The sequence below is a fragment of the Chlorocebus sabaeus genome, chromosome 29, assembly GCF_047675955.1.
Source record: "Chlorocebus sabaeus isolate Y175 chromosome 29, mChlSab1.0.hap1, whole genome shotgun sequence".
In the NCBI taxonomy this organism is placed as follows: domain Eukaryota; kingdom Metazoa; phylum Chordata; class Mammalia; order Primates; family Cercopithecidae; genus Chlorocebus; species Chlorocebus sabaeus.
In genome coordinates, this window is record NC_132932.1 from 11,978,481 (window position 1) to 12,004,620 (window position 26,140).

A 26,140-nucleotide genomic window follows, 5' to 3' on the forward strand; every position below is an offset into this window, starting at 1 on the left:
AGACTCCAATATGTGTTGCAATTCAATGTATACTTAAAAAGTGACCGTCACATCATTAGGAAAAGAAATATTTAGTCCTAGTTAGTTAGATAGCCATTTGGTTAAAGTAAAACCAAGTTTCTGCTTTGGGCCAGAAACTAAGTAAACTTGACACAGATCAAAGAGATAAATGTAAAACTAGATAGAAAAGAGAATAAATGTAGGTCAATGTGCGTGTCTCTCAAGAAGCTTTCTAGATAACAAATGAAGATACTTTCCAGAAAAGAATCGTAAGATTAAAAATATTTTTGCAACAAAAACTTTAAAAACAAAATCTAAAGGCAAGTGACAAATTAAAAAAAAAATGCACGTGAACATACCCAGGAGACAGAATGAATAACAGTGATGCATGGAACAGACTATGCAGAGAAGCAAATATCTCATTAACCAAACATATTTAAAGGTACAAATTGATGAATACAATTTAAAGAAAAAAACAAGACAACACTTTCCTTCTATCAAAATAACAAAGATCTGACTGGGCACGGTGGCTCACACCTGTAATCCCAGCACTTTGGGAGGCCAAGGTAGGGGGATCACCTGAGGTCAAGAGTTCGAGACCAGCCTGGCCAATATGGCAAAACCCCATCTCTACTAAAAACACAAAAATTAGCTGGGCATGGTGGCACACGCCTATAATCCCAGCTACTCAGGAGGCGGAGGCAGGAGAATCACTTGAACCCGAGGCAGAGGTTGCAGTAAGCCGAGATCATGCCACTGCACTCCAGCCTGGACGACAGATCGAGACTCGGTCTCAAACAACAACAACAACAACAACAACAATATTCTACATACAAGGTAGGTGAGAAACAAAAAGTGGCCCATTTTCACATACCAGTAGGTCAACAAAATAGGTCTTTCTCAACAGTAAATTGGCAATTTTGTAAGGAGAATCTTGAAATGCTCAAATCATGTAACAGCAAAAACACAATCCAACTGAATAAATATAACTTACTTGTAAATATATGAAAAAGTAAGCTGTACACACAGATTTAGGCATAAGCATGTTTGATGTGGCATTATTACTAATAGCAAAAATTGTGAACAAAATTCAAAATGTCGATTGAAGAAAGTATGGTGCCCCTACTAAGTTTTTAATTTCTTCTCCAAAACAAAGTTTTTATAATACAGAGAAAAATGTGTAGAGAGAAAACACCAGGTAACCAAATATTCAAAAGCCAGATTCTCTTTCACTTTAGAAAGAAAAATAGATTTTAAAAATTGGGGTGGGCCAGGCATGGAGGCTTACGACTGTAATCCCAGCAATTTGGGAGGCTGACGTAGGTGGATCACGAGGTCAGGAGATCGAGACCATCCTGGCCAATGTGGTGAAATCCCATCTCTACTAAAAACTAAATTAGCTGGGCATGGTGGGGCACACCTGTAATCCCAGCTACTCAGGAGGCTGAGACAGGAGAATCACTTGACCCAGGGAGTTGGAGGTTGCAGTGAGCTGAGATGACGTCACTATACTCCAGCCTGGTGACAGACCAAGACTCTGTTCAGAATTTCGGTAAGGCCTAGGGGTGTGCCTTCATCAACGCCAGTTTTACTCATGTCGGTCACTATAATATCTGAAGGGGCATTTTCTAGGTCAAATTTATAACGGGGAAAATAAAACCTCAATCCATGACAGTCTTTATTCAAATAAGGTGCCTTTTAAAAGAGTCTCTCATTTCTCCTGTTTCACAGAAAATAAGACCTGACCTCAGAAAACACCTTTCACAACCCTCACGCCACCCAAGTTAGAGGTGGTGGTGGTGGTGGCAGGGGGAGGAACATCTATTTCAAAAGAAGTAAAAGATACACAAAAGATTCAAAAATTGATGAGGAAACTGGAAAGATAGGTCCACAATAAAAACGATGGGAAAATTACAAAGTCATTCCTGTTCCCACAGGCAAAATGCAAAAGCAAAACCCAAACTAGAATAACTATTCCAAGAATAATTATGATAATTCACACGGCCATAATAATAGCTAATATTTATTGCATATTACCGTTTCAGCTCCACCCACCCCACGGCCCCGCCTCACCACCACCTCCACCAAGTTTCCACAAGCACACGCACCAGGTTAATTGTACCATAAGCCTAGCAGGCTCATGGCTAGACCATGTCTGAGCTAGAATCCAAACTCTGGTGGTCCACGTCTAAAACCTATGCATGACTCTCACTCACCATCCAGCACTCTTCAACACGTCACATCATGGCACAAAAAGAAAATGATGTCTGTAGGGCACAGCAGAGTTTACGGAAGAGATTGCTGAGGGGCTGGCCCAAGCCTAACAGAGATGCCCAGAGGGCTGCCAGAATGAATACTTCAGCACATCCCATTCAGAACACACCTGTTGGGAAGTTATACCGCTGCTCAGTATACAATAGAGTTCTAGCAACACCATAAAAATTAGCCTGCTAAATAGCAAAAGAAAACCAGGACTTAAATCAGTCATTTTAACTTTTTGAACTTTTTGGTAACAATTTAGTAATTTATTAAACAACAATAATTTAATAACATAATAATAAACAATAATTATTTAATATTAAAAATTATGCTGTGTAACATCGATTACATAGCACAATTTTCACCGTATCAGGAGATCTTTAAACTTTTTCTCTGAACTACTCCTTTTAAATACGAACATGACTTACATAGTACATTTTTTTCCATTATCTGCAAATAAAGCTGCCATTGCTCTAAAAACGATTGTCAGATATCTACCTGTGCTGGAAATTGAGAAAGAGAGCAGTTTTCTGAATGAGTGTTTATGAATTTTTAACCACTAAAACTTGCATCAAAAAAGAAAACCATCAAGCCTCAACTGACAGCTGAAGTGACGATGTTCATGGCCCTAGTAATGTGACAGCAAACTTCAACTGACTTTTCTTTTACTTTTGCAACACTGCAGAGTGGCCACGAGAGGGCACCAGCAACACAGTATTCCCTCAGCCCACAGAGGTAAACTACAACAACTGTCTAACATTACAGAAAAACATAGGGTTTTCATGTGAGGGCTATTGTTTTCCACCTATTAGTGTTCTAGGAGCCAGCAGAGTATGAGCTGAGCATTTTGCACAGGACGAGAGACCTGCCCATATCACAAGGCTAAAGTTCAAGCCCGGCCCGGAGCATAGCACCAGCTCTAAGACGCCAGAACACCTCCTTCTCGGCCACCTTCCTTCTGATGGGAAATTGACCCAGGGTTCAATTTCCTCCACGCATCAACCAAATCATGAAGCAGTTGGAATTAAAACCGATTGCTCACATATTTCTTCTGCTTTACCAGTCTCAAAGTTTAAGACTGCCAAGAGCTACTCAGATCAAGAAGTTAAAACAAGTGTAAGTACTATTTGGTCAAAAACAATACATCTTGTATAACATCCTGGAAAATAATAGAAAGGAAAAGGGGACTATAAGGAAATAAAAGGAAAACATTTGCATGAAGAAAAGGAGAGTAGAACGAGCAAAGAAAGATGAGAGAAATAGAAGAGGGGACAGGAAGGGTCAGATGAACACAACACACAGGCAATGGCTGAGACAGAGGAGAGGCAGGAAGATGGCAGCCATTCCTCTTCTGGGGATTGCTAACAAAGGTGAGCTCAAAGCCTCGCCTGGACCATTGACAGCATCTGAGTAAGACTCGATCTTAGACCACTACAGAGCCAAAGTCATCCAACAAGAAATAATAACAGTAATAATAACAGGGCTGCTTAGTTTACTCCTGAGTTCCCCAATACCAGACCTAGTCTTGTCAAGGTTGAAGGCCCACACGCCAAAGATTCAAAGGAAATTCTTTGAAGAACTGGAAAACCACCTGCAAGGAACAATCTTCTAAATGTGGCCACACTTGCAGAGCTACCTAATCCAAACTTCTCAGCCTCCCATGATAGTCTTCTGTGTCCATGATTATTCATGGGTATTAAGCATGCTTAAGACGGGGAGTTCTTAGTCTCCCACCAATTTCATTTTTAATTACCCATAGGTTTTTGTTTTTTTAAGTATGCACACACAGACACACAGAGAGGTGGACAGCTAAAGACCCTGAGGTGTCCTGGTGGCAACTATACAACATTACCCCTTTCCCGACACCATTGCTAAACCTGCCCATTGTTCTGAAGCCAGACTTCCTCATGAGTCTTTCTAAAGAACAATTAACAACGGTGTAGTTGAGCAATCTTCACCAAAACTCCCTAAAAAAGCTCAAAATCCTGCCTTGATAGCCCGCTTAACAAACCAGCTCTGTGTCTGAACCAGGGAAGGGAGTGATTCAGATACAACCTCATAGCTCTTTATGCCAATGAAGCCTATTTCCCAGCCTCTGGCTGATGGCATCACAGCAGAGACAGGGAACTCGGGTATCTGAGAGTCCTCTTCTGTATGTGTTTCCTCATGGGCAAAGTCACTGAAAACTTCCTATGCTTAATCACAAACCCTTTAAGCACTTTTTAATACTCTTTCTTGGGGTTTGTGAGCTGTCTTTTCCTAAGGGAGATACCATATTCTTCCACTCCACTGCTCAGTTAAATAGCAAGAAAATGATTTTTTATTACTCAACATCTCCGGATTTTTCTGCATTATTTCATGTCGTATTTCCAAGACGCTTCTGCTGAAAGCATTAGCCTCAACTCTTGATGACTGCCTAATTAGATTATACCATCTTTGTTGTAGATAATGGTTTTAGAGCAGTTTTTAAAAGCAAGAATCCAAAAATCAGACCATGATATTCTAGGCAGAAGTCAACAAACTTTGGCCCATCAGTTAAATCCAGACCACTGCCTGTTTTTGTAAATAAATATTTATTGGAAAACAACTATGTTCATTTGTTTATTGTCTATGGCTGCTTTCTCACTATGTCAAGAGTTAATTTTCAGTTATAGCCCACAAAGCCATAAAAAGTTTACTAATCCATGTTCCAGTCAGAAAGTAACATAGACAATAATGATTATGTAACAATCCGAAGAAAATGCAGAACTCCTTCCTTAGCAAAGAGTGATTCATCAAAAATAGTTTTTCTCCCTAAAAAAATTCAAAAACAGAGACTGTGCAATTGCAATTAAAGGTTCTGAAGCTACTGTTCCTCCACAGTCAAGCTTGCAACATATTTGAATACCTTTGAAGGAGCTTCTGTCATAATAAAAAATATGTGATTGATTAGATCTGTGTATTTTTTACTTAAAATTAAATGCATGATTCCACATAGGAAAATAAAATACAGTTGACTCTTGACAACATGAGTTTGAACAACTGCAAGGGTTCACTTATACAGGATTTTCTTCCTCTTCTGCAACTCCTCAGACACCAAGACCAAACCCTGGTCTTTCACCTCCTCCTCAGCCAGCTGGATGTGAAGACAATGAGGGTGAAAGCTTTTATGATGATCCACTTAGACTTAACGCATAGTAAATCTATTTTCTCCCTTTTATGATTTTCTTAACACTTTTTCTCTAGCTTACCTTGTTATAAGAATACAGTACAAAACACATATACAAAATACGTGCCAATGGACTGTTCATGTTATCAGTAAGGCTTCCAGTGAAGAGTAGGACATTAGCAGTTGTGTTTTGGGGAATTCAAAAGTTATATGTGGATGTCTGACTGCATGAGGGGTTGGCAACCCTAACGTCCCGCATTGTTTATTGATGAGCTGTATTTTAAAAACCCTACGCTGAAGACAGATCATAGAGAGAGCACAGAGAAATTGGCAAACTGACACAAGTTAAGGATCAAGCATCCAAGTTCAATGATGGGGGAGCTGACATGGAACACAGCAATGAGTTCTGTGCTGGGAGTCAAGAACATGGCCAACTTGCATTATGATCATTCATTAATTACTATAACGACATATCTATTGACTATTTCTACATGTAGGCCATTATATCATCTATACTTATTTATTAACACATAATAATAGTACATATTTATGGGGCACATGTAATATTTTGATACATGCATACAATGTGTAATGATCAAATCAGCATAACTGAAATATGCATCACCTCAAACACATCATTTCTTTGTGTTGGGAACATGCCAAATCTTCTATTTTGAAATATACAATAAATTATTATTAACTAGAGTCACCCTACTGAGCCATTGAACACTATAACTTATTCAAACTGTATTTTTGTACCCCTTAACCAATCCTTCTTCGTTTCCCCCATTCCCACCCTTCCCACCCTCTGGTAGTAAGCATTCTCCTCTCTACCTCCATGGATCAACTTTCCAGCTCACACATGAGTGAGAACATGGGATATTTGTCTTTTTGTGCCTGACTTATTTTACCTAACATTCTGTCCCCCAGCCTCATCCACAGTGTTTTAATTTTTCAGTCCTTACAATCACATTATGAGGCAAGTCACATCACACCCATTTTAGAGAGGTTATGTAAGTTGTACAGTGAGGTCACAAAGCCAAGTAGTAGACCAAATCCAAATCCTCTTCTTGTCCCACTGAACCACCCTATCTGCCCTGAATCTTGCCTCCCAATGTGACCTTCGACAAGTCAGTTAATTTTTGTGCTTCCATTTCCTGAATTAAAGCTTCCATTAAATCAGCAGCTGGACCAGGTGATCTGTACGAAAGTCATCTTTTATCTTGGCAATCATATAAATCCTTTTTGCTGACTTTAATCACCAAGCCCCAGAAGAGTACCAGTGCAGTGCTCATTTCACTGAGGAAACCCAAGACATGCTTGTTGAATAAGGGAGTAAGTGACTAAATCCTGTTCATTCTGCAAAGATACTTTCCCTTTTATAACAGGCCTCAATGCTCCTTAACTCCAGCACTGAAGTTGGAGTTCTTCAATGAAGAACTAAAATTAATTAAAGATACCCTGTGTATAAACCATCAGGTATATCACAGGAGGGCATGCAAAGATTAATAAACTATTCTTCCTCCTAATATAGCACTAAGATTGTAATAGGGCAGATCAGTCATTTACCCAATTAAGGATAAAGGTATATGTTTTATAAAGGTAAAATCTGTATACGATTGAGGTGCGAGAGAGCTTATGCCTGTGAAAAACATAAAAGACTGCATAGGAGAAGTGTCATCTGAGTCTGTATTGTTGCAATACTTCCTATTGCAACAATAAGCTATTGGTTTAGTATCTACAGAACTGGAGAACATGTTATAAAGACTAAATATTGTAAATGCATAGATAAGCCAAAAACATTTTATAGTTAGTACTCTAGCATATCACACAGTTTCTTGAACCTAATTATTTTAATTGGGTTAATACTAAATTAAATTATATTCCAAGAATACAAATTAAGCAAAGCTGAGACCAGTGATAGACAGCAAACAGGTAATGAGAACAAGCTCCAGGAAAATACAATGTCGTGGCCAACATAACCAAGAACTGAAACTCTACCTCAAGGAGAAGCATGGGTTTCTTCTCATGTGCCAACATCCACCTGTGACAGGGACTGCCTAGAGTAAAGGCTCTCAAAGTGTGGTTCCTGGGCCAGCAGCATCAGCCTCACCTGGGAACTTGTTAGAAATGCAAATTCCCTGGCCCCACCCCAGACACACTGAATCAGAGAATCTGTCTGTGGGGCTCAAAGATGTGCATTTTCATTAGTTCCCAAGATTCTTCTCAGGCTCATTCAATTATGAGAACTATTGGTCCAAAGGATTGTGTTACATAAAAATTCTGAGTCTCGGTCGGGTTTCGTAGAAAATAATGCTGTATTGATAAGTGACGTTGTTCCTAGGCAAAGGAGGCAGGAGTGAGGGAGCACATGTATTAGTAATGAGGACCCCCTCTTGAACCCACAGTAGACCCTCAAATGCTGTCTTGCCCTGAGCAGGCTCAAGGTCATACCTTCATCACTAATTTAATACTTGTGATAATCAAACAGAAATTAACATAATAATAACATAGGAAGCCATACTATACATCCCCAAGGTATAAAACATGAACTTGTTGAAAGAGTGGGGTATTTTCTTAATAGATAATGATAAAGTGTTCCCCAAAATGAAAGAAAAAAAAAAAACAAGAACAATTACTACTGGTTTCAAAAGAAATAGGGACTGAAACAGCACAGTTTACGACCTAGACTCCTTACTGGGTATTTACACTTGGATTATATTAGGTTTGCACAAATTAAAAGCCAAATTCTCACATGATGTTTTAACTGTGATAAACTCTGCAGAGAGAGATGACAATGGCTGGGGTTAGAGCAGACTTTGGTCTTCAAACAGCAAGATATGGAGCAAGTGCACATAAGCCCTATTGTAACATTTTCTGATGTGTGCAATGACTTCATTATCTAATCAGTGAACTGACCATCTACTAGGAATCTGCTGTAACTGCATCAGTTTGATAGAGAAGTATAGTGTTGCCTGACACCAGTGAGGGAGAAAGAACAAAAAAAAAAAAAAAAAAATGGAGAAAGCTAGAAAAGGAGTAGTTAGCCCACAGAAGAGGCCCAGGGCCCGTATATGTCCCGAAACTTAAAAACTATTGGCAGAGCATGGTGGCTCACGCCTGTAATCCCAGCACTTTGGGAGGTTGAAGTGGGCAGATCACAAGGTCAGGAGTTCGAGACCAGCCTGAAGAAACCCCATCTCTACTAAAAATACAAAAATTAGCTGGACATGGTGGTGCATGACTGTAATCCCAGCTATTCGAGAGGCTGAGGCAGAAGAATCCCTTGAACCCGGGAGGCAGAGGTTGCAGTGAGCTGAGATTGTGCCATTGCGCTCGAGCCTAGCGACAGAGCTAGACTGCATCTAAAAAATAAATAAATAACAAAAAAAATTGAAGAAATTCCATAAATTTAAAATAGGACATGTAGCTTGAGAACATTTTCTTCCTAGTAATGTAAAAAACACACTCTCTAGAACACTCTTCTGATCAGCAGAGAAACTGTCACAAAATGAATTTGATAACAATCATTTTTAGCAAAAGTAACCACTGAACACTATGTCGGATCAGGACAAGAATCAGGATATTTGTGGGAAGCCCCCCCCCCCACATTGGTTTATGATTACATCTTTTAGATATTATTTCAGGCATCAAATGCTATCTGCCCCAAACCATTAAAAAGAACATAAGAGATGTAGCTGTAAACATAGATACATTTATAATAATAATAGAAATGAGAAAGGACACACTTGATACAGAAAGTATGATTTTGATTTAAAAAAACTATTTACCAACAAGTAGGCAATAATTTTTTCACTATTTTAAAATGTTACATCTGAAAAAACATGAGCAAGAGAGAGAGAAGAGAAATTCTGATTCAGAAAAAAAAAAGGCCATACTTCATCCAGTTCTGAAAGATGAAAGCCAGGTGAGATCGGTTCATGGAAGAAGCCATTTCCAGAGACATGAGCAGTAGAGAGTCATAGCAAAGATGTTTCCGGGCAGTGGTGGAGTGGGAGGGTAGGAGGGTGGAAGGGTGTGTGGCAGGTGAGCCAGGAATGCTCCAGGCTTGGAGGCAGCAGGTAAGATGGCCAGTGCAACTCAGTGTGACTGGTGGGTTCAGTACAGAAAGAGAGCTGGATGGGCCAATACTGTCCTACGCCTTGAGGCTGAGCAATGTCCAGCAAAGGCATCTGAAGATAAGCAGAAGCAGATAGCACAGGCGTATGCAGACAGAAAAGCTTTAAGTGGCAGGTGATAACCAGGAGGAATGGGAAGAACCCAGCCTGAACTACCGGCTCACCCTGTCCTGCGGCATGCCCAGGTCTCCTCATCATCACTGATTGCAGGACACAGTAAGCAAAAATAACATCCACAGATGCGGGAACAGAAACACACAAATAAAATGATAAGCAACCCGCTTCAGAGAATCAAACAGGTAAAAGAAAATAACGTCCTAAATGAGAGACGGTCAATACATTAAACTGACATCCAAGAAACACAGCAGCAAGCAGGATATTTTAAATGAATACTTACTATTCTCAAAAAGAGATGGGATCATCAAACAAAACAGGTTATAAAAATGAAAACCATAATTGGTAAACAGAAGAGTACAATGTAAACAACTGACAAGAAAAGGAGCAAGCTGAAGATCAAGCTGAAGAATTCTTCCTGAGAGGAAAAAGTCATAGGAAAAATTAAAAAGAAAACCTAAGAGACACAGAAGACAGATCTCAGAGTCAATAGACCCTTCCTTTATTGAAAAGATGTTCCAAAACACCATAGAGAAGGACCAGCAGAAACTGTCTAAGAACCAAAGCAAGAAAAAGAACTCTTTAGAATAAAAGGGCCTCAACTACTAAACCAAATGAATAAATAAAGATCATAAAGAAAAAACAGATATATTTGCCTACAATGAAATGAAAAATTTCTGAAGGACAAAAGAGGTCATACAATTAAGGATAAGCAACAGACTGGGAGAAAAATATTTGCAACACGTAACAAATGTCAATGCTGAAAATTATGAAGAATTATAAAAATTTAGAAGAAAAAACTCAATTGAAAACTAGACATTATATAAGTTAATTCATGCCACCTTCCCAATACTCTATAAGGTAAGTTAACCTTACCATCCGTTTTACAAATGAACAACCCAAGGCATCAAGTGGTCAAGCAACATTTCTCACATCAAACAGCAACGAACAGAGACGCCAAAGTCTGAGCCCAGGCAGTCTGGCTCCACTGTCTGCTCTTAAACACATGCCATTTTAATATAAGGTTTAGCCTTATCTGTGCACAGAAGCATATATGATATGTTCATTACAGCATCATTTATAGTGCAGAGACAGAAGGAAAAAAAACAGCTACCATCAGTAGAGAAACAGATAAACAAAACATCATACTATGGAATATAGTATTTAACATAAAGGCAATATATGTACATGGAAAAGCATGGTCAATTTTGAAGACCTGTACATTTTTTTAAAAAAGTTCATTGCAAAACAATATGGACATTATAGACCCATCTTAATTTAAAAATACACAGGTATATATTTATGGCTAGGTACAGAGACTTGTAAAAGGTAAATAAAACAAGCACAGGCAGACACTAGCTATTAGAGGGAGTCCAGTGAGATTTCAAAGCAGAAGGCAGGTGTTTCAAAGGCATTTCTGTCAATGTGTACATCTGATGGCCTTATACTAAGGATGGGCTCACATTTTTCTATTGAATAATTAAAGTAGGATTGAGGAAACATTTTCTTGAACAGTTGCTATAGGCCAGGCATAATGCTATCAGAGTTATCTCATTCCATTCTGAAACAACTTCATGTGATTATTAGTATCATTATATAGTATCACTTAATAATAAAGAAGAATAGTAAGGCTTGGTGTGTTTAAATAATTCACTGCAAATATCTTATACCTGGAGAGACTTAGATTTGAGCTACTGTCTATCCTAAACCATGCTGTGATGTCAAAGCCTGACTGACAATATTGATACAAGGACAGAGAGAAAGAAGTTTGCATCCACTATAACAGACCCAGGTCTTACCACAGCGATCTCGGACAACCAGGTTCCGGCCTTCCTTCAGGTGTATGGTGAGGAGGTACGCAAAAGGGCTGGGGAGGTTACTCAAGCCATCGCTGGCTTCCCCCGGTACCTGCACAGATGGAGAAGGCAGTTAAGACAGTATGTCTTGGGCCCAAGCAAGAGAATTTCAGAAATACTTCTTAATTTTGGAGGGAAAAAAGAAAGGCCACTATGAAGATCAACTGTCATCCCCAACTCCTCCTCACGACGACAACTCGGTTACCCTGCTTTATTAACAAGTCCCTTACATTGCTCCCCCGTGTGATTTTATCGGAATTCAGAAGCAAATACGATTACATCTTTGCAAGGTTAACCTTCCAAGAATGAGATAACCAACCTCTGAAATACCCTCATTAAATTACTGCAGGATCCCTTGTTATAAAACTCAGGGTACAGTCCCAAGAGAGGCAACAGGAGGAAGAAGTGCCGCTGCAGGGCTGGTTCCCAAGAACACGTGCCCCGACTTCTGAGTTCAGATGTAAAATGCCCCGTCGTGTTCTCCACCCTTCCCACCAACCCCCATCACCTCTGTAGACCTCCTCCACGTGCAGTAAAATTTCAGTTCTGGGGACTCAGCTGATTCCCCCACAAGCCCACATGTCCACCTGACGCAGGCTCCTTCCCTGGGTCCCCAAGGGACATTGTTTCTGTCCAGTGCTCTCCCGGCCTTTCCACCCTTCTTTTTCATTCTCTGGCACCCACTCTTAGCGTCTCTTACTCTAATCCCCACAGTCTCACCTCCCTGCAACTCAGTCACTTCCTCCTCCAGAAATGCATCAACTCCTGCAGGCCATATTATAGAATTCATGTCTGTTTTTGAATATTTATTAGATGAGCCCAATTAAATTTCTGAGCCATTTCAAACTTTTGACTGTCCTTAAAGAGAAAGGGCAGATAAGATCATTTATCATTCACTTCTTGGACATTCAATTAATCGATCTTGTGGCTAAGCCACCCTTGACAGCCTTCTTTTGACAGCTTCAAAGCACTTCAGAATGGCTTTATCTCCCTTACTATCTCACTCAATTTCATAGTTAGTCTGTATTTTTAGAAGAATCTATCCCAGTCTGACTAATCAATAGACAGTGAATTAATCTCCTCCAGCCAAAATTTGCAAGGCCTGTTTTTGTAAGTGGATACGGTTTGGCTTTTTTTTTTTTTTTTTTTTTTTTTTAAGCAATAAAAGAGGCAAAGAAATACAAACCCAAACATTTGATGAGAAATATCTATAACATTTAATGTTTCTTTTTAAGGAATGCCACTCACAGATTGTTCTTCAAAATGCTGAGATGCCATAGAAGCATTCAGGTTACTGCTTCCACATAGCTTCTGTGAAGAAAAAGAAAAAAAAAAAATCTGCTTTATAAAAGCAAATTAATACCAACTCAGGAAGACACCCTCTATCAGGTCTTTCCCTTTGGAAATCTGATATTTGCATATGCAGCTTCGGTGAGGGCCGCCTTCTGGTTTGTGTGGCAAGGAGGAGACGTGGATTCAGAGGTGTCAATCCAGCTGTGTCCTCTGCCACCTAAGTCATTGGATAAGAGGAACTGCACGCACCTGCTGGGGCACTGGCATCCCTAGTTCACCCAGGTGTTTAGCATGCAAATAACTGTTCCCAGGGAAAGCAGTGGGGCAGCAGAGCCACTGTGCCAAATCCCTCCCAAGTGGGCTAGCCTGGCTCCCAGCCTCTGATGTGAAACGGGCAGCTCAGGATCCTGAGAACTGAGCATGTCTGTTAGGAAGGAAACATTTCAAAGTGCGATCTGCGAGACCCTCCTCAAGCCATGCCTTCATGGGGCTAGCAAACTGTTCAATCACCAAACCAAACCTGGGAAATACAAATTCTGAACAGATGACCTCAGAATGAGAGGTGTCTATGTTTCCCAGTTTTTTGTTTGTTTGTTTGTTTGTTTAAGACAGAGTCTCACTCTGTCACCTAGGCTGGAGTACAATGGCATGATCTCAGTTCACTGCAACCTCCGCCTACCGGGTTCATGCCATTCTCCTGCCTCAGCCTCCTGAATAGCTGGGACTACAGGCACCCGTAACAACACCTGGATAATTTTTGTATTTTTAATAGAGATAGGGTTTCACCATATTGGCCAGGCTGGTCTCAGACTCCTGATCTCGTGATCTGCCTGCCTTGCCCCCCCAAAGTGCTGGGATTACAGGCGTGAGCCACCATGCCCAGCACCTACATTTCCCAATTTTAAAATGCTTCTCATACCCCGGAAATGAGTCCACAGGGCGATGACACCTGCATCATGCAGTAGTTAGTATGGGGCATAGATTCCTCAGTTGTATCAGCTTTTATATGCACAAAGGAGATTTTATCTGTTTCTGGAACTTTAACAGAGTTTCTGGGCTGAATGTGAGGACAGCTGCCTGCAATGAGAGGCAGAGTGGAGGGGACATGAGCAAATGGCCACCCAGCAATTTGAGGATGTTCCTGTTTGGCACATTAGCCAGGACTGACGGCGCCAATGAAAAACATGGGGATTTCCCCTCCAAAGATGACTGCATAACTTCTTTGCTATGGGCCAATTAGGAGATGAGAGGCAGCCCTGGAGACGCTGCTTAGGAACCCATGAGCCACTGGGGGTAGGGGCACTGATGATATTAGTCCTTTCCATGCACAGTGACCACCAGTAACCACCTGGACATGACTCAGAGATCCAGCTTGATGGCAGGCTACCTTCCAAGACACACATTCGCTCTCTCCAAGTGGAGCCTCAAGAAGCAACAAAACATCCAGACAGGGAGGCAAATCTTCAGCACCCACGAGAAATGCTGAGGAGCTGCAAACAAGGATGGGCTTTCTGGCCCACTGCCTGTGCGTGCAGTGACATCGAGAAAGGCTGCAACTGGGCAGAAACAAGTCCTAAGCACAAGAAGGCATGGAGCCTCATGGGGCTAGGACAAACAGAGGCCCTGAGGTTCTTGTAATCTGTGGTTCTTACCCTTGCCTCTTTCCCCATCAGTCCCAGGTTTAATGTCCCTAGACTGTGAATACATTGTGTTCAGTTCAGGTTAATTCACACAGGATCAAGAGTGATTTCAGACACAGGCTTTTTCTAGGACCCTGGCACTTCAGCCACTCTATGCCTCTGACCCAGGAAGTACCGCCACGGCCTAGGCAGGAAAACAGCCCTAACTCTCAATGTAGCTTGATGATGGACAAGAAAAGAGACCACAGGTCCTTTGCCAAAAATCTCTCCTTTGGTTCTTGGTCTCTCCTGCACGTGTTATGTATAAAAGGACCCCCAGGTGAGTTGGGCAGTACTCTCTGAAGTCCACGTGATGGCAATAATCAGAACCTTATTCAACTTACTGACTTTCCCAGTATCAATCGATTTCTATATGTTTTATAGCATACACTATCATTTCCCAGAACTGCAATCAAATGCAATCATTCTGCCTGATTTCTGGTACCAATAACCATGCCTTCACATGCAGAGCCAAGAGTAACTGGTGCTGATGCTCTGAAGCCTGAAAATCACATGCTATGGTCTCCAGTTCTATTAATTCAATCAATGCTCCACTTAACCAATCCCGTGTTGAAGATAATTCCACAAAACTATTGGGATCTACTGAAGTGGATAATACCACTTTTGATTAAAGTGTTATGTCATTAGCCAAGGATAATGATGGTCTTGTGTCTTCTACTTTCGAGTGGAGGAGTGAACAGAGGTATGATTAAACCATATCACCCCTCAGACTGGACCACATATATTCTCCCAAGTTGGCCTCACTGTACTGAATGACGATGTTAATTAAATGACAAAATTAATCCACCTAACCACCATCATTAACATGCTATCAAAAATGAAAACGGAGCTTTTATTCAAATATGTGACAAGTCTTCCACTTATAACAGCAAGGAAATTCAATGTGAGGAATGACATTAATTCAACATTATGGCTGGTTTTACTCACAGAAAAGTCACAGAACTTAAAGTTATGGTTCCCACAGCCACCATAACTGTCACACACCATATATAAACACCAAGATAGGAAAGTGATTACCATAAAGAACAGCAAAATGTTCCATATGCACAGGAGGATGGAGTTACAGCCGCTGGGGGACACATAACTTTGGATATTCGCCCACATTCTTGCATAGTGCCTATGGTATTATTCACTGAGTAGAAGTTGCTTTATTTTCACCTGTTTTGTAAACCTAGAAACTACATCAGTAACTTACTTTTTCATTAAGAAGAGCAAAATTAATATTTATTTCATCAGGAACACCCCAGAATACCACTATTATTAGATTTTTAAAAAATGTTCCCTAGGTTGGACATAGAGGCTCATGCCTGTAATCCCAGCACTTTGGGAGGCCAAGGTGGGTGGATCACCTGAGGTCAGGAGTTCAAGACCAGCCTGGCCAACATGGCAAACCACCCCCCATCTCTAATAAAAATACAAAAATTAGCCAGGTGTGGTGGTGTGCACCTGTAATCCCAGTTTCTCTGGAGGCTGAGGCAGGAGAGTCACCTGAACCCAGGAGGTGGAGGTTGCAGTAAGCCAAGATCATACCACTGTACTCCATGCTAGGCAAGAGAGTGAAACTCCATCTCAAGAAAAACAAAAAGTTCCCTATAAATGTAACCAAGTACTGTGGGTTGTCTTTCTTTGTTTTGAGGTGTTTTGTTGTTTTTTTTTTTTTTCTGAGACAAGGTCTCCCTCTGTCACCCAGGCTGGAGTACACTGCTGACATGTTCATAGCTCACTGCAGCCTCAACCTCCTGGGACTTTAAGCCATCCTCCTGCCTCAGCCTCCTGAGTAGCTGAGATTACAAATGTACACCATTACACTTGGCTAAGTTTTGTTTTACTTTATAAACATTTTAGAATATAAAAATTTTAAAATAGATATATTTTATAATATTATATATTATGCTATAAAATATTTTATAAAATAATTTTATAAATTTGATTACAAAATTTATTTTTGTAGAGATGTCTTCCCACAGCCACCATAATTGTCACACACCAGCCCAGGCTGGTCTCTATCTCCTGGCCTTAAGTGATCTTCCCACCTTGGCCTCCCACAAAGCACTAGGATTACAGATATGAGCTACTCTGCTTGGCCTTTCTCAAAAAAAAATTTACTTAAAAAAATTAACACACTGTAAAATTGACATTTTCCATGTGTACACTGCCATAGTTTTAAACACCTGTATATATCTGTATAACTCCCACCACAATCAGAATATAGAAGAGTTCTACCACCCAAAAAATGCCTCTGTGCTATCCCACTTCGACCCCCATCTGTAGTCAAATCTTCCAACTCTAGACCCACGGCAAGTAATTGTATATTTTCATCATATAGTTTTATCTTTTCTAGAATATCATATCATTGGAATCATACAGTATTTAAATGTTTGAGACTGGAATCTTTTACCCAACTTAATGCATTTGAAATCTATAAAGGTTGTCATCTGTGTCATTCTTTTTTATTGCTAAGTAGTATTCCATTCTAGAGATGTACTATCTATTGATTGTTTACCTAATAAGCATCATTTTAACATTTCAAACAAATTTTGTACAAGTACATACTCAGGAAGAGAAATAATTTTAAATATTATCAAAGCTAATACGTCTCAATATGACAAAACTGTCTAATTACATTCTAGCATTCAGAAACACAGCCTTAACATCTTGGAATGAGCACTATTACGAGATTAGTCTTCCCTTACATAGCTCTCACTATTGCCTTTCAGATAAGTGTTTTTCATTAGTGTTTTTTAAATAAAAGCAAGTTTGCATTGATATTTCCCTTCTGCCTTGCTAAACTGAAATTTATGGGAAGGTAATACATACTTTGCATTCCCTTTAGATGTGGATTTTCCATCCATAAGAATGCAACTATATTAAAATTCAGCAGGATATGGGGAGATACTGGAATGGCAGATCAATTATTTTAAAAGAAAATCTCTAGTCACCAAGGACTTTGAGATTGAGGGCAAGACGCTGTTGTGAATAAACATTTTCCTTTCAATATACACTAAATGTGATCCTGTACAAATATCACCTCCCATGTGGCTGTCTGAAGGATCTTACTGCGAGGCATACACAGGAAGCCAAATTAAAAATTATGTAAGCAGTCACTGTTTGTTTAAATTTCAGAGGAAGAAAACATAAACCCACATCCAGAAAAGCTAAATAAGAGTACAAAGTTGGCTGAACAAATCAATAGAATTCTCTTTATAAACTGCCCCATTAAAGTATATAAATGCATACATACTGCATATTTAATCTGTAACCCATATCTTGTCTATTTAGAATACATATATTTAAGAATACAGGAGTCACAAACACAAACACCTAGAGGAAAAAGGAAGTTACAAAATAAGCAAAAGGAATCAGACGGCTCCACTAACCATGAAGCAGCAACTGGACACAGTGATAGAATGAAAAGTGAGTTACATGGCAATGAGAGGTCAAAACTGGAAGGTGTTTTCAGAAGACAATCGAGCCTACCAAAAGGCCAAGTCTGTTCTTATTTTTTATACCACTTTTCAGGAGGTTATGGATCATGCAATCAAGGTGTATAAATTTAATTCTCTCTCATCTCCAAGACTGGTCTCTAAAAGTGATTACCCTGCAATATTGACTGTCTAATCTAATAGCAAAATACGAATCGTGTGTGTCCATATACCTTGCTCAAGTATATGATGGCATAAAACAGTCAGTAAATTACATCCCATGAGACAAACCAGCCCGCCGCTTGCTTTTACAAATAAAGTTTGACTGAAATACACCGCTGTCTACTTGTTCCTGTGTTGTCTATGGCTAATGTCATGTGACCTCACCTTGAGTAGTTGTGACAGAGACCTGTGGCCTACAAAGCTCTGGCCCTTTATAAAAACAAAAGTTTACCAACCCCTGTGGAAATACTCTAAAACTTTGCATATTCAGCAATATTTGTCCACTGACCTGCTATAAGTTTTTTGCATCTTTATTAACAGGAGATACTTTAAGAAATGGTTGCTTGTACATTGCTGAGCACTTTCTAATGTAAAATTTATACTCATTGTAACTTCTTAAAACAAGTCCACAGGCTGTCATTAGTCTCCCCAATCGGCAAAAAGGAAAGCAGAGCCCGGTGGCTAAATGGCCATCACAGGAAAGCTGGAGAGTTAGGCCTTGGCGAGCACTCTGGATTAGGCTTCTGCTGAGTTACCTGGGTATGCTGCTCTTTTCACTGTACCACACCTGTGCCAACAGAATACAAAAACAGCACACCTCACCTGACCAGGAGGCAGCTGTACATGGTAGTGAACAAGGCTCTGGAATCCAAAAGATCAGTCCCAACTCTGCTACTTTTTATTATTATTATGATACTTTAAGTTCTAGGGCACATGTGCACAACGTGCAGGTTTGTTCCATATGTATACATGTGCCATGTTGGTGTGCTGCACCCATTAACTCGTCATTTACATTAGGTATATCTCCTAATGCTATTCCTCCCCACTCCCCCCACTCCATAAGAGGCCTCGCTGTGTCATGTTCCCCTTCCTGTGTCCAAGTGTTCTCATTGTTCAATTCCCACCTATGAGTGAGAACATACGGGGTTTTGTTTTCTGTTCTTGTGATAGTTTGCTGAGAATGATGGTTTCCAGCTGCATCCATGTCCCTGCAAAGGACATGAACTCATCCCTTTTATGGCTGCATAGTATTCCATGGTGTGTATGTGCCACATTTTCTTAATCCAATCTGTCACTGATGGACATTTGGGTTGGTTTCAAGTCTTTGCTATTGTGAATAGTGCCGCAATAAACATATGTGTGCAAGTGTCTTTATAGCAGCATGATTTATAATCCTTTGGGTATATCCCCAGTAATGGGATGGCTGGGTCAAATGGTATTTCTAGTTCTATATCCTTGAGGAACTGCCACACTGTCTTCCACAATGGTTGAACTAGTTTACAGTACCACCAACAGTGTAAAAGTGTTCCTATTTCTCCACATCCTCTCCAGCACCTGTTGTTTCCTGACTTTTTAATGATCGCCATTCTAACTGGTGTGAGATGTATCTCATTGTGGTTTTGATTTGCATTTCTCTGATGGCTAGTGATGATGAGCATTTTTTCATGTGTCTGTTGGCTGAATAAATGTCTTATTTTGAGAAGGGTCTGTTCATATCCTTTGCCCACTTTTTGATGGGGATTTTCTTGTAAATTTGTTTGAGTTATTTGTAGGTTCTGGATATTAACCCTTTGTTAGATGAATAGATTGTAAAAATTTTCTCCCATTCTATAGGTTGTCTGTTCACTCTGATGGTAGTTTCTTTTGCTGTGCAGAAGCTCTTTAGTTTATTTAGATCCCATTTGTCAATTCTGGCTTTTGTTGTCATTGCTTTTGGTGTTTTAGACATGAAGTCCTTGCCCATGCCTATGTCCTGATTGGTATTGCCTAGGTTTTCTGCAAGGCTGGTTCAACATATGCAAATTAATAAACGTAATCCAGCATATAAACAGAACCAAAGACAAAAACCACATGATTATCTCAATAGATGCAGAAAAGGACTTTGACAAATTTCAACAGCCCTTCAAGATAAAAACTTTCAATAAATTTGGTATTGATGGAACGTATCTCAAAATAATAAGAGCTATTTATGACAAACCCACAGCTAATATCATACTGAATGGGCAAAAACTGGAAGCATTCCCTTTGAAAACTGGCACAAGACAGGGATGCCCTCTCTCACCACTCCTATTTAACATAGTGTTGGAAGTTCTGGCCAGGGCAATCAGGCATGAGAAAGAAATAAAGGGTATTCAATTAGGAAAAGAGGAAGTCAAATTGTCCCTGTTTGCAGATGACATGATTGCATGTTTAGAAAACCCCATCGTCTCAGCCCAAAATCTCCTTAAGCTGATAAGCAACTTCAGCAAAGTCTCAGGATACACAATCAATGTGCAAAAATCACAAGCATTCTTACACACCAATAACAGACAAACAGCCAAATCATGAGTGAACTCCCATTCACTATTGCTTCAAAGAGAATAAAATACCTAGGAATCCAACTTACAAGGGATGTAAAGGACCTCTTCAAGGAGAACTACAAACCACTCCTCAGTTAAATAAAAGAAGGCACAAACAAATGGAAGAACATTCCATGCTCATGGATAGGAAGAATCAATATCGTGAAAATGGCCATACTGCCCAAGGTAATTTATAGATTCAATGCCATCCCCATTAAGCTACCAATGACTTTCTTCACAGAATTGGAAAAAAAACTACTTTAAAGTTCATATGAAACCAAAAAAGAGCCTGCATTGCCAAGACAGTCCTAAGCCAAAAGAACAAAGCTGGAGGCATCATGCTACCTGACTTCAAACTATACTACAAGGCTACAGTAACCAAAACAGCATGGTACTAGTACCAAAACAGAGATATAGACCAATGGAACAGAACAGAGCCCTCAGATGTAATACCACACATCTACAGCCATCTGATCTTTGACAAACCTGAGAGAAACAAGAAATGGGGAAAGGATTCCCTATTTAATAAATGGTGCTGGGAAAACTGGCTAGCCATAAGTAGAAAGCTGAAACTGGATCCCTTCCTTACATCCTATACAAAAATTAATTCAAGATGGATTAGAGACTTAAATGTTAGATCTAAAACCATAAAAACCTCTGCTACTTTCTAGCTTTCTGTCCTTGAAAAATTTACCTAAAATTCAAGACATGGGAACATCTCTCAATGGGTCAAAACAGATTCTTACAGGTTGTTAGAATAATTAAATCACTCAATGGGTATTTACCGAAAGCCTTTTCTCAGACAGACACTGTGCGAGGGCTCTTTGTACATAGAGGAAACCAAATAGATGTGGTCTGATAATATTTATACAGAAATTAGCAGAGTTCCTTACACATAAACCCTCAGTAAGTAGTATTAGATTGGTGTTGCTATTCTATTATTTATTATTATTAATTATATTAGTAATAGTCATAAAACAGCCTATGTGTTTGGGAAGAATGGATCAAAAGAATTTGATGAAGGTGGTCAGTAATCTGACTCCCTTTCTTAGCTCCCTCCAACATTCCCCACCGAAAGTGACTAGGACAAAGTCAGAGACTGGCTGACAAAGCCTCGGGATGGTGCCATTTTCCCTCTGCACACAGCCCAGCAGCCTGTGCACCATTTCTCCATACCTTTTGTCCAAGGCAAAGCTTGGACTTACTGCCATACCCAGTGTCTACAGCAGGCACAGCAAGCACTGCCCGTGTGCTGCCGATTCTTTCTGCCCTATGAGCGATGCAGCATTGAGCCCATGGGGTTCCTGTGCATCCCACTCATTCAGTGCACTAAGCAGTTGCGATGGTCAGCTAGAGCTGCCTGGCAGGACACATGATGCCCTACATGATGTGGTTTCTGTTCACTTCTCTGCCATCTCCTCCCATCGCCCCCTCACTGCCTCTTCTCCAGCCTTACTGCTTCCTTGCTCTTCCTGAAACATCAGGGACACTCTTGCTATCCTGGGCCTTTATGCTTGCTGTTTCTCTTTTTCTGGAAGGCTTTTCTCTAGCTATGCACGCAATCCACTTCCTCACCTCCTCCATATCTTTGAGTGAAGGTTATCTTCTCGGAAGAGGTCCTTCCTGACCACTCTGTACAAAATGATAACACCTCCCACCGCCAGCACCTACTCTGCTTTCTTTCTCTCCATGACACTTTATGTTCTGATTATATCTATAGCATGCCACCTTTCCTAGTGGAAACTCCATGAGGGAGGCAACTTTTTTCTATTTTGTTGACTACTGTCTCCCTAGCGTCTAGATCTGCATCAACACAAGCAGGCATTTAACAGGTGCAAAGGAAAGAAGGGAAGGAAGAAGAACACGGAGACTGAGCCCATGATGGACCCTGGGATGTGGCTGACACACCTGCCTCTCTGACACACCATCACATGTTGAGGTACGACTTTCAAGATCACAGAAAAATAGTAAAAATTACGTCATTTAAGTGTAGAGAAACTGACGTACTTGTTTAATTTTGCAACCTGGAGGTCTTTTCCTCTCCTCTGTGGTTTTTCACTCTGCTTCTCTGTGATCACTAACCTGAAATGATGCAGCTGCCAAGCAATTTCTGGAAATATCTCACTGGGGAACTTCTCTAAATCACTCAACTCACCCACATAAGCGCGCGCCAAAGCTAGTTATTCACGACTCCAACTGCCAAATGAAATGTCAGGGAAGGACATACCCCATTGTGGAATTACATGGATTATGGGAAGGGAGAATGATCCTTTCTTTCATAATTATTAGTTATTGACCATGACAATGAGCCCATTCAATCTTGATAATTATCCTTGTGTTTAAAAGGACACAGTGGACACAGAAAAATAAATGTCTTCCTTTTGTGATCAACTTTTTTTGATCTCCAGTTCTGAGTTCTCCCATTTGCAGAATTGTACTTCCAAACTCATGTTATACACATAGTTCTGTGCACAGTCCCAGGATTTGGACAGTCCTGGAGTTAGATCCTGTCTCTGACACTTACTAGCTGGATGACATTAAACAAGTCACTAAAATTCCCCAAACTTCTATGTCATTCTGAAAAATAAGCAATGTTAAAAATAATTATAAACACTAATGAATACAACCATAATCATGGCAGTGAGCACTTGTTAGGTGCTTGTGACTGCCAGGTACTAGTCTAAGACCTTCATATTTTTTGAGCCCCATAGACAAACTTAACTAATCTGTATTATTCTCTGCCTATCTGAGTCTTACTCATTCTCAAAAGGAGTTCTCTTCAAGCCTTTCCTGACCACCCTGCTCAGAATAACCTCCCCCACTTATCTCAACTGGTTATCTAGCACTGAGTAGAGAGTGGTTGGTATTGCTGGTCATTTTTTCCAGTGTCTGTGTCTAATCCCAGTTTCACCATCAACACCTACAGCAAGAACCAGAATAGACTATATGCATTTTCTAAATACTTAGCTGATTTTACAACACATGTTAAAAGCGTCTTGTAAAATAAGTACTAGGAGAATGCTGACTAGAGGAGAAAATGAGGAGGAAAAAACCAGATAAGAAAAAAAATAAAAAATAAGTTCCTCTTCCTCCGAGTTCCCTTAAGTTTAGCTTCATCACATTTAGTCTGACACTTGGAAACTCCTTTCTTTAGGGCCCTAACCACCTAGAGACTCCATGTATCACCCTTCCCCAATGCAACTAAATTTCTCATGACTTTTTGAGCCTTTGGCAGTGGTTGGAAAGCCAACTACAGTGATAATATGAATCAATATACATGCATACCATATAAACAAGGTTTGCAGAAAGGCTGAGAGAAGAAGAAAAATGACATTTCTACTCTTCAAGAGCTTATACTCTAACAAGAGAGACTGACTGCTAAACAACTGGGTGTGTACACACACACACCTATATAAAGGTATATATATATACACACACACACACACTCCCATACATATATATCCACATGTGTGTGTATGTGTGTGGAAATATTGGTATGTGGCAGTAGTCTATGGTGCTCTCACCTCCTCTTTAGCCACAAGTCTTGGTGAAGAGCAATGAGATCGTCCTCTGAGGCTAAAAGAGTTAAAAGACCAGAGTTAGTCAGCTCAGGCGACTATAACAAAACACCACTGACTAGGTGGCTTAAACAATAGAAACCCACTTCCTGCCTTGCAGATGACTCCTTTCTCACTGTGTCCTCACATGGTGGAGAATGAGAGACCTCCGGTGTCTCTTTCTCTTGTATAAGGACACCAGTTCCATTGGATCAGGGCTCCACACTTCTGACCTTACTTATCCTTAATCACCTCCTAAAGGCCGTATCTTCAATAGTCATGTAAAGGTTAGGGATTCAACATAAGAACTTGGTCTGGGGAACACAACTCAATCTAAGCAATGACTCTTTATCCATCAGCATCCAGACATACAAAGTCACCTAAAGGAGACGATATGGGTGCCAGGCCACCATGATAAGATATCAGCCTTACTGAAGTGATAACATACAATTAATGAAATAGTGTATCAATCAGAAAAAGGGAGAGGCTGACCAACATGGTGAAACCCCGTCTCTACTAAAAATACAAAAATTAGCCAGGCGTGGTGGTGCATGCCTGTAATCCCAGCTACTCAGAGGCTGAGGCAGGAGAATTGCTTGAACCCAGGAGGCAGAGGGTGCAGTGAGCCGAGATTGTGTCATTGCACTCCAGCCTGGGCGACAGAGCAAGACTGTCTCAAAACAAAACAAAACAAAAAAAAACCTTGTCAATTATAATTGACTTGCCTAAAAAATGCAGTGACTCCAAACAACATTTGGCCTGTCTTCCTCAATAAAAGTCAGTGTTCTCAAAAAAAAAAAAAAAAAGAAAAAGGGAGAGGTGATGCCAGGAAGCTCAATAAAAGTTTGGACTTGTTCAGAAGGAAGGAGAGAGAGCCTATGCCACAGGACGTTAAAATCCAGGCTTCCTGGACTAAGTGGGCTCACAGACAGAGATGGATAAAGGTGGCCCTAGCAGACAAAGTGTGAGTATGTCAAGTTCTAATCTGTGGCTCAGTACTTATTGTGAGATGGATGGTGTATGAAATGCCATTCAGCAGGGGGCCCATGCATTCTCCCTGCAGTGTGCCAATCCCTGCACCAATTTTCTCAATTCTCATGTGACTTCTCCTAAAGGCTGACTGTGGGGAGGAAATGCATTTCAAGTATTTCCAGGCCCTGAGATAATAATTTCTCCTAACCGGTTAATGAAGTAGGCATTGATTATGATTGGACTTTCTGTGTGATTTGACAACAATGAAGAATGAGCTGTTTACATCGAAAGAACATTAGAGTATTTACTTTTTTATTATTATTTGAGATGGCATCTTGCCCTGTCACCCATGCTGGAATGCATGGGCACAATCACAGCCCACTGCAATCTCCGCCTCCCAGGTTCAAGCAATTCTCATGCCTCAGCCTCCTGAGTAGCTAGGACCACAGGCATGTGCCACCATGCCCAGCTAATTTGCATATTTTAGTAGAGACAGGATTTCACCAGGTTGGCAAGGCTGGTCTTGAACTTCTGACCTCAAGTGATCCACCCGCATTGGCCTCCCAAAGTGCTGGGATTACAGGCATGAGCCACCACATCCAGCCTAGTCTTTAAAGTATTTAATTCTCATGGCAAATTAGTTGTGATTGTCATTTATAGCTCAGACTCATAACCATTTGGTTATCATGAGTCAGTCCTCTGAGCTAGATGACCACTGGACAGTGAGTACGTGCATGCAGACTTTCTCAAGGACTTACTCAGTGATACCCTTGCCCAGGACCAATTTGCCTTCCCCTCTCTACCTCCTCTTCCTGTTGTAATCCCTTCTCTCTACAGATTTCTCCACAAAACAGACTGAGGTTAGTGCTCAGAGTAAAAATGACATGTTATGAAAATGAAGGCAGGCTGATTATTGCATTCATCACACAGTTGGAAAAAGCACCACAGAGAAGGTTTCCACTAGGCCTTGAAGAATGGGAAGGATTTCAGAAGAACAGAATGAATATGAGGTAGATGATATGTTTGGCTTCGTGTCCCCACCCAAATCTTATCTTGTAGCTCCCATAATTCCCACATGTTGTGGGAGGGACCCATGGGAGATGACTGAATCATGGGGCG

General features: G+C 40.4%; 1 protein-coding gene across 5 annotated transcripts in view; it reads right to left on the minus strand.

Annotated features, from left to right (window-relative positions):
* Window positions 1–26,140, minus strand: part of MCTP2 (multiple C2 and transmembrane domain containing 2) — a 257,893-nt gene that overhangs the window by 159,513 nt on the left and 72,240 nt on the right. For 3 of the 5 annotated variants that reach the window (XM_007990506.3, XM_007990502.3, XM_007990503.3), the window contains exons 3-4: window positions 12,765–12,827; window positions 11,460–11,568 (exon numbers count right to left, since the gene is read on the minus strand). In XM_007990506.3, the coding sequence (XP_007988697.1) occupies window positions 11,460–11,568; window positions 12,765–12,827 (172 nt within the window). Of the gene's footprint in view, window positions 1–11,459; window positions 11,569–12,764; window positions 12,828–24,016; window positions 24,077–26,140 lie in introns of all 5 variants that reach the window. The other 2 variants (XM_007990510.3, XM_007990508.3) reach the window with 2 other exon arrangements.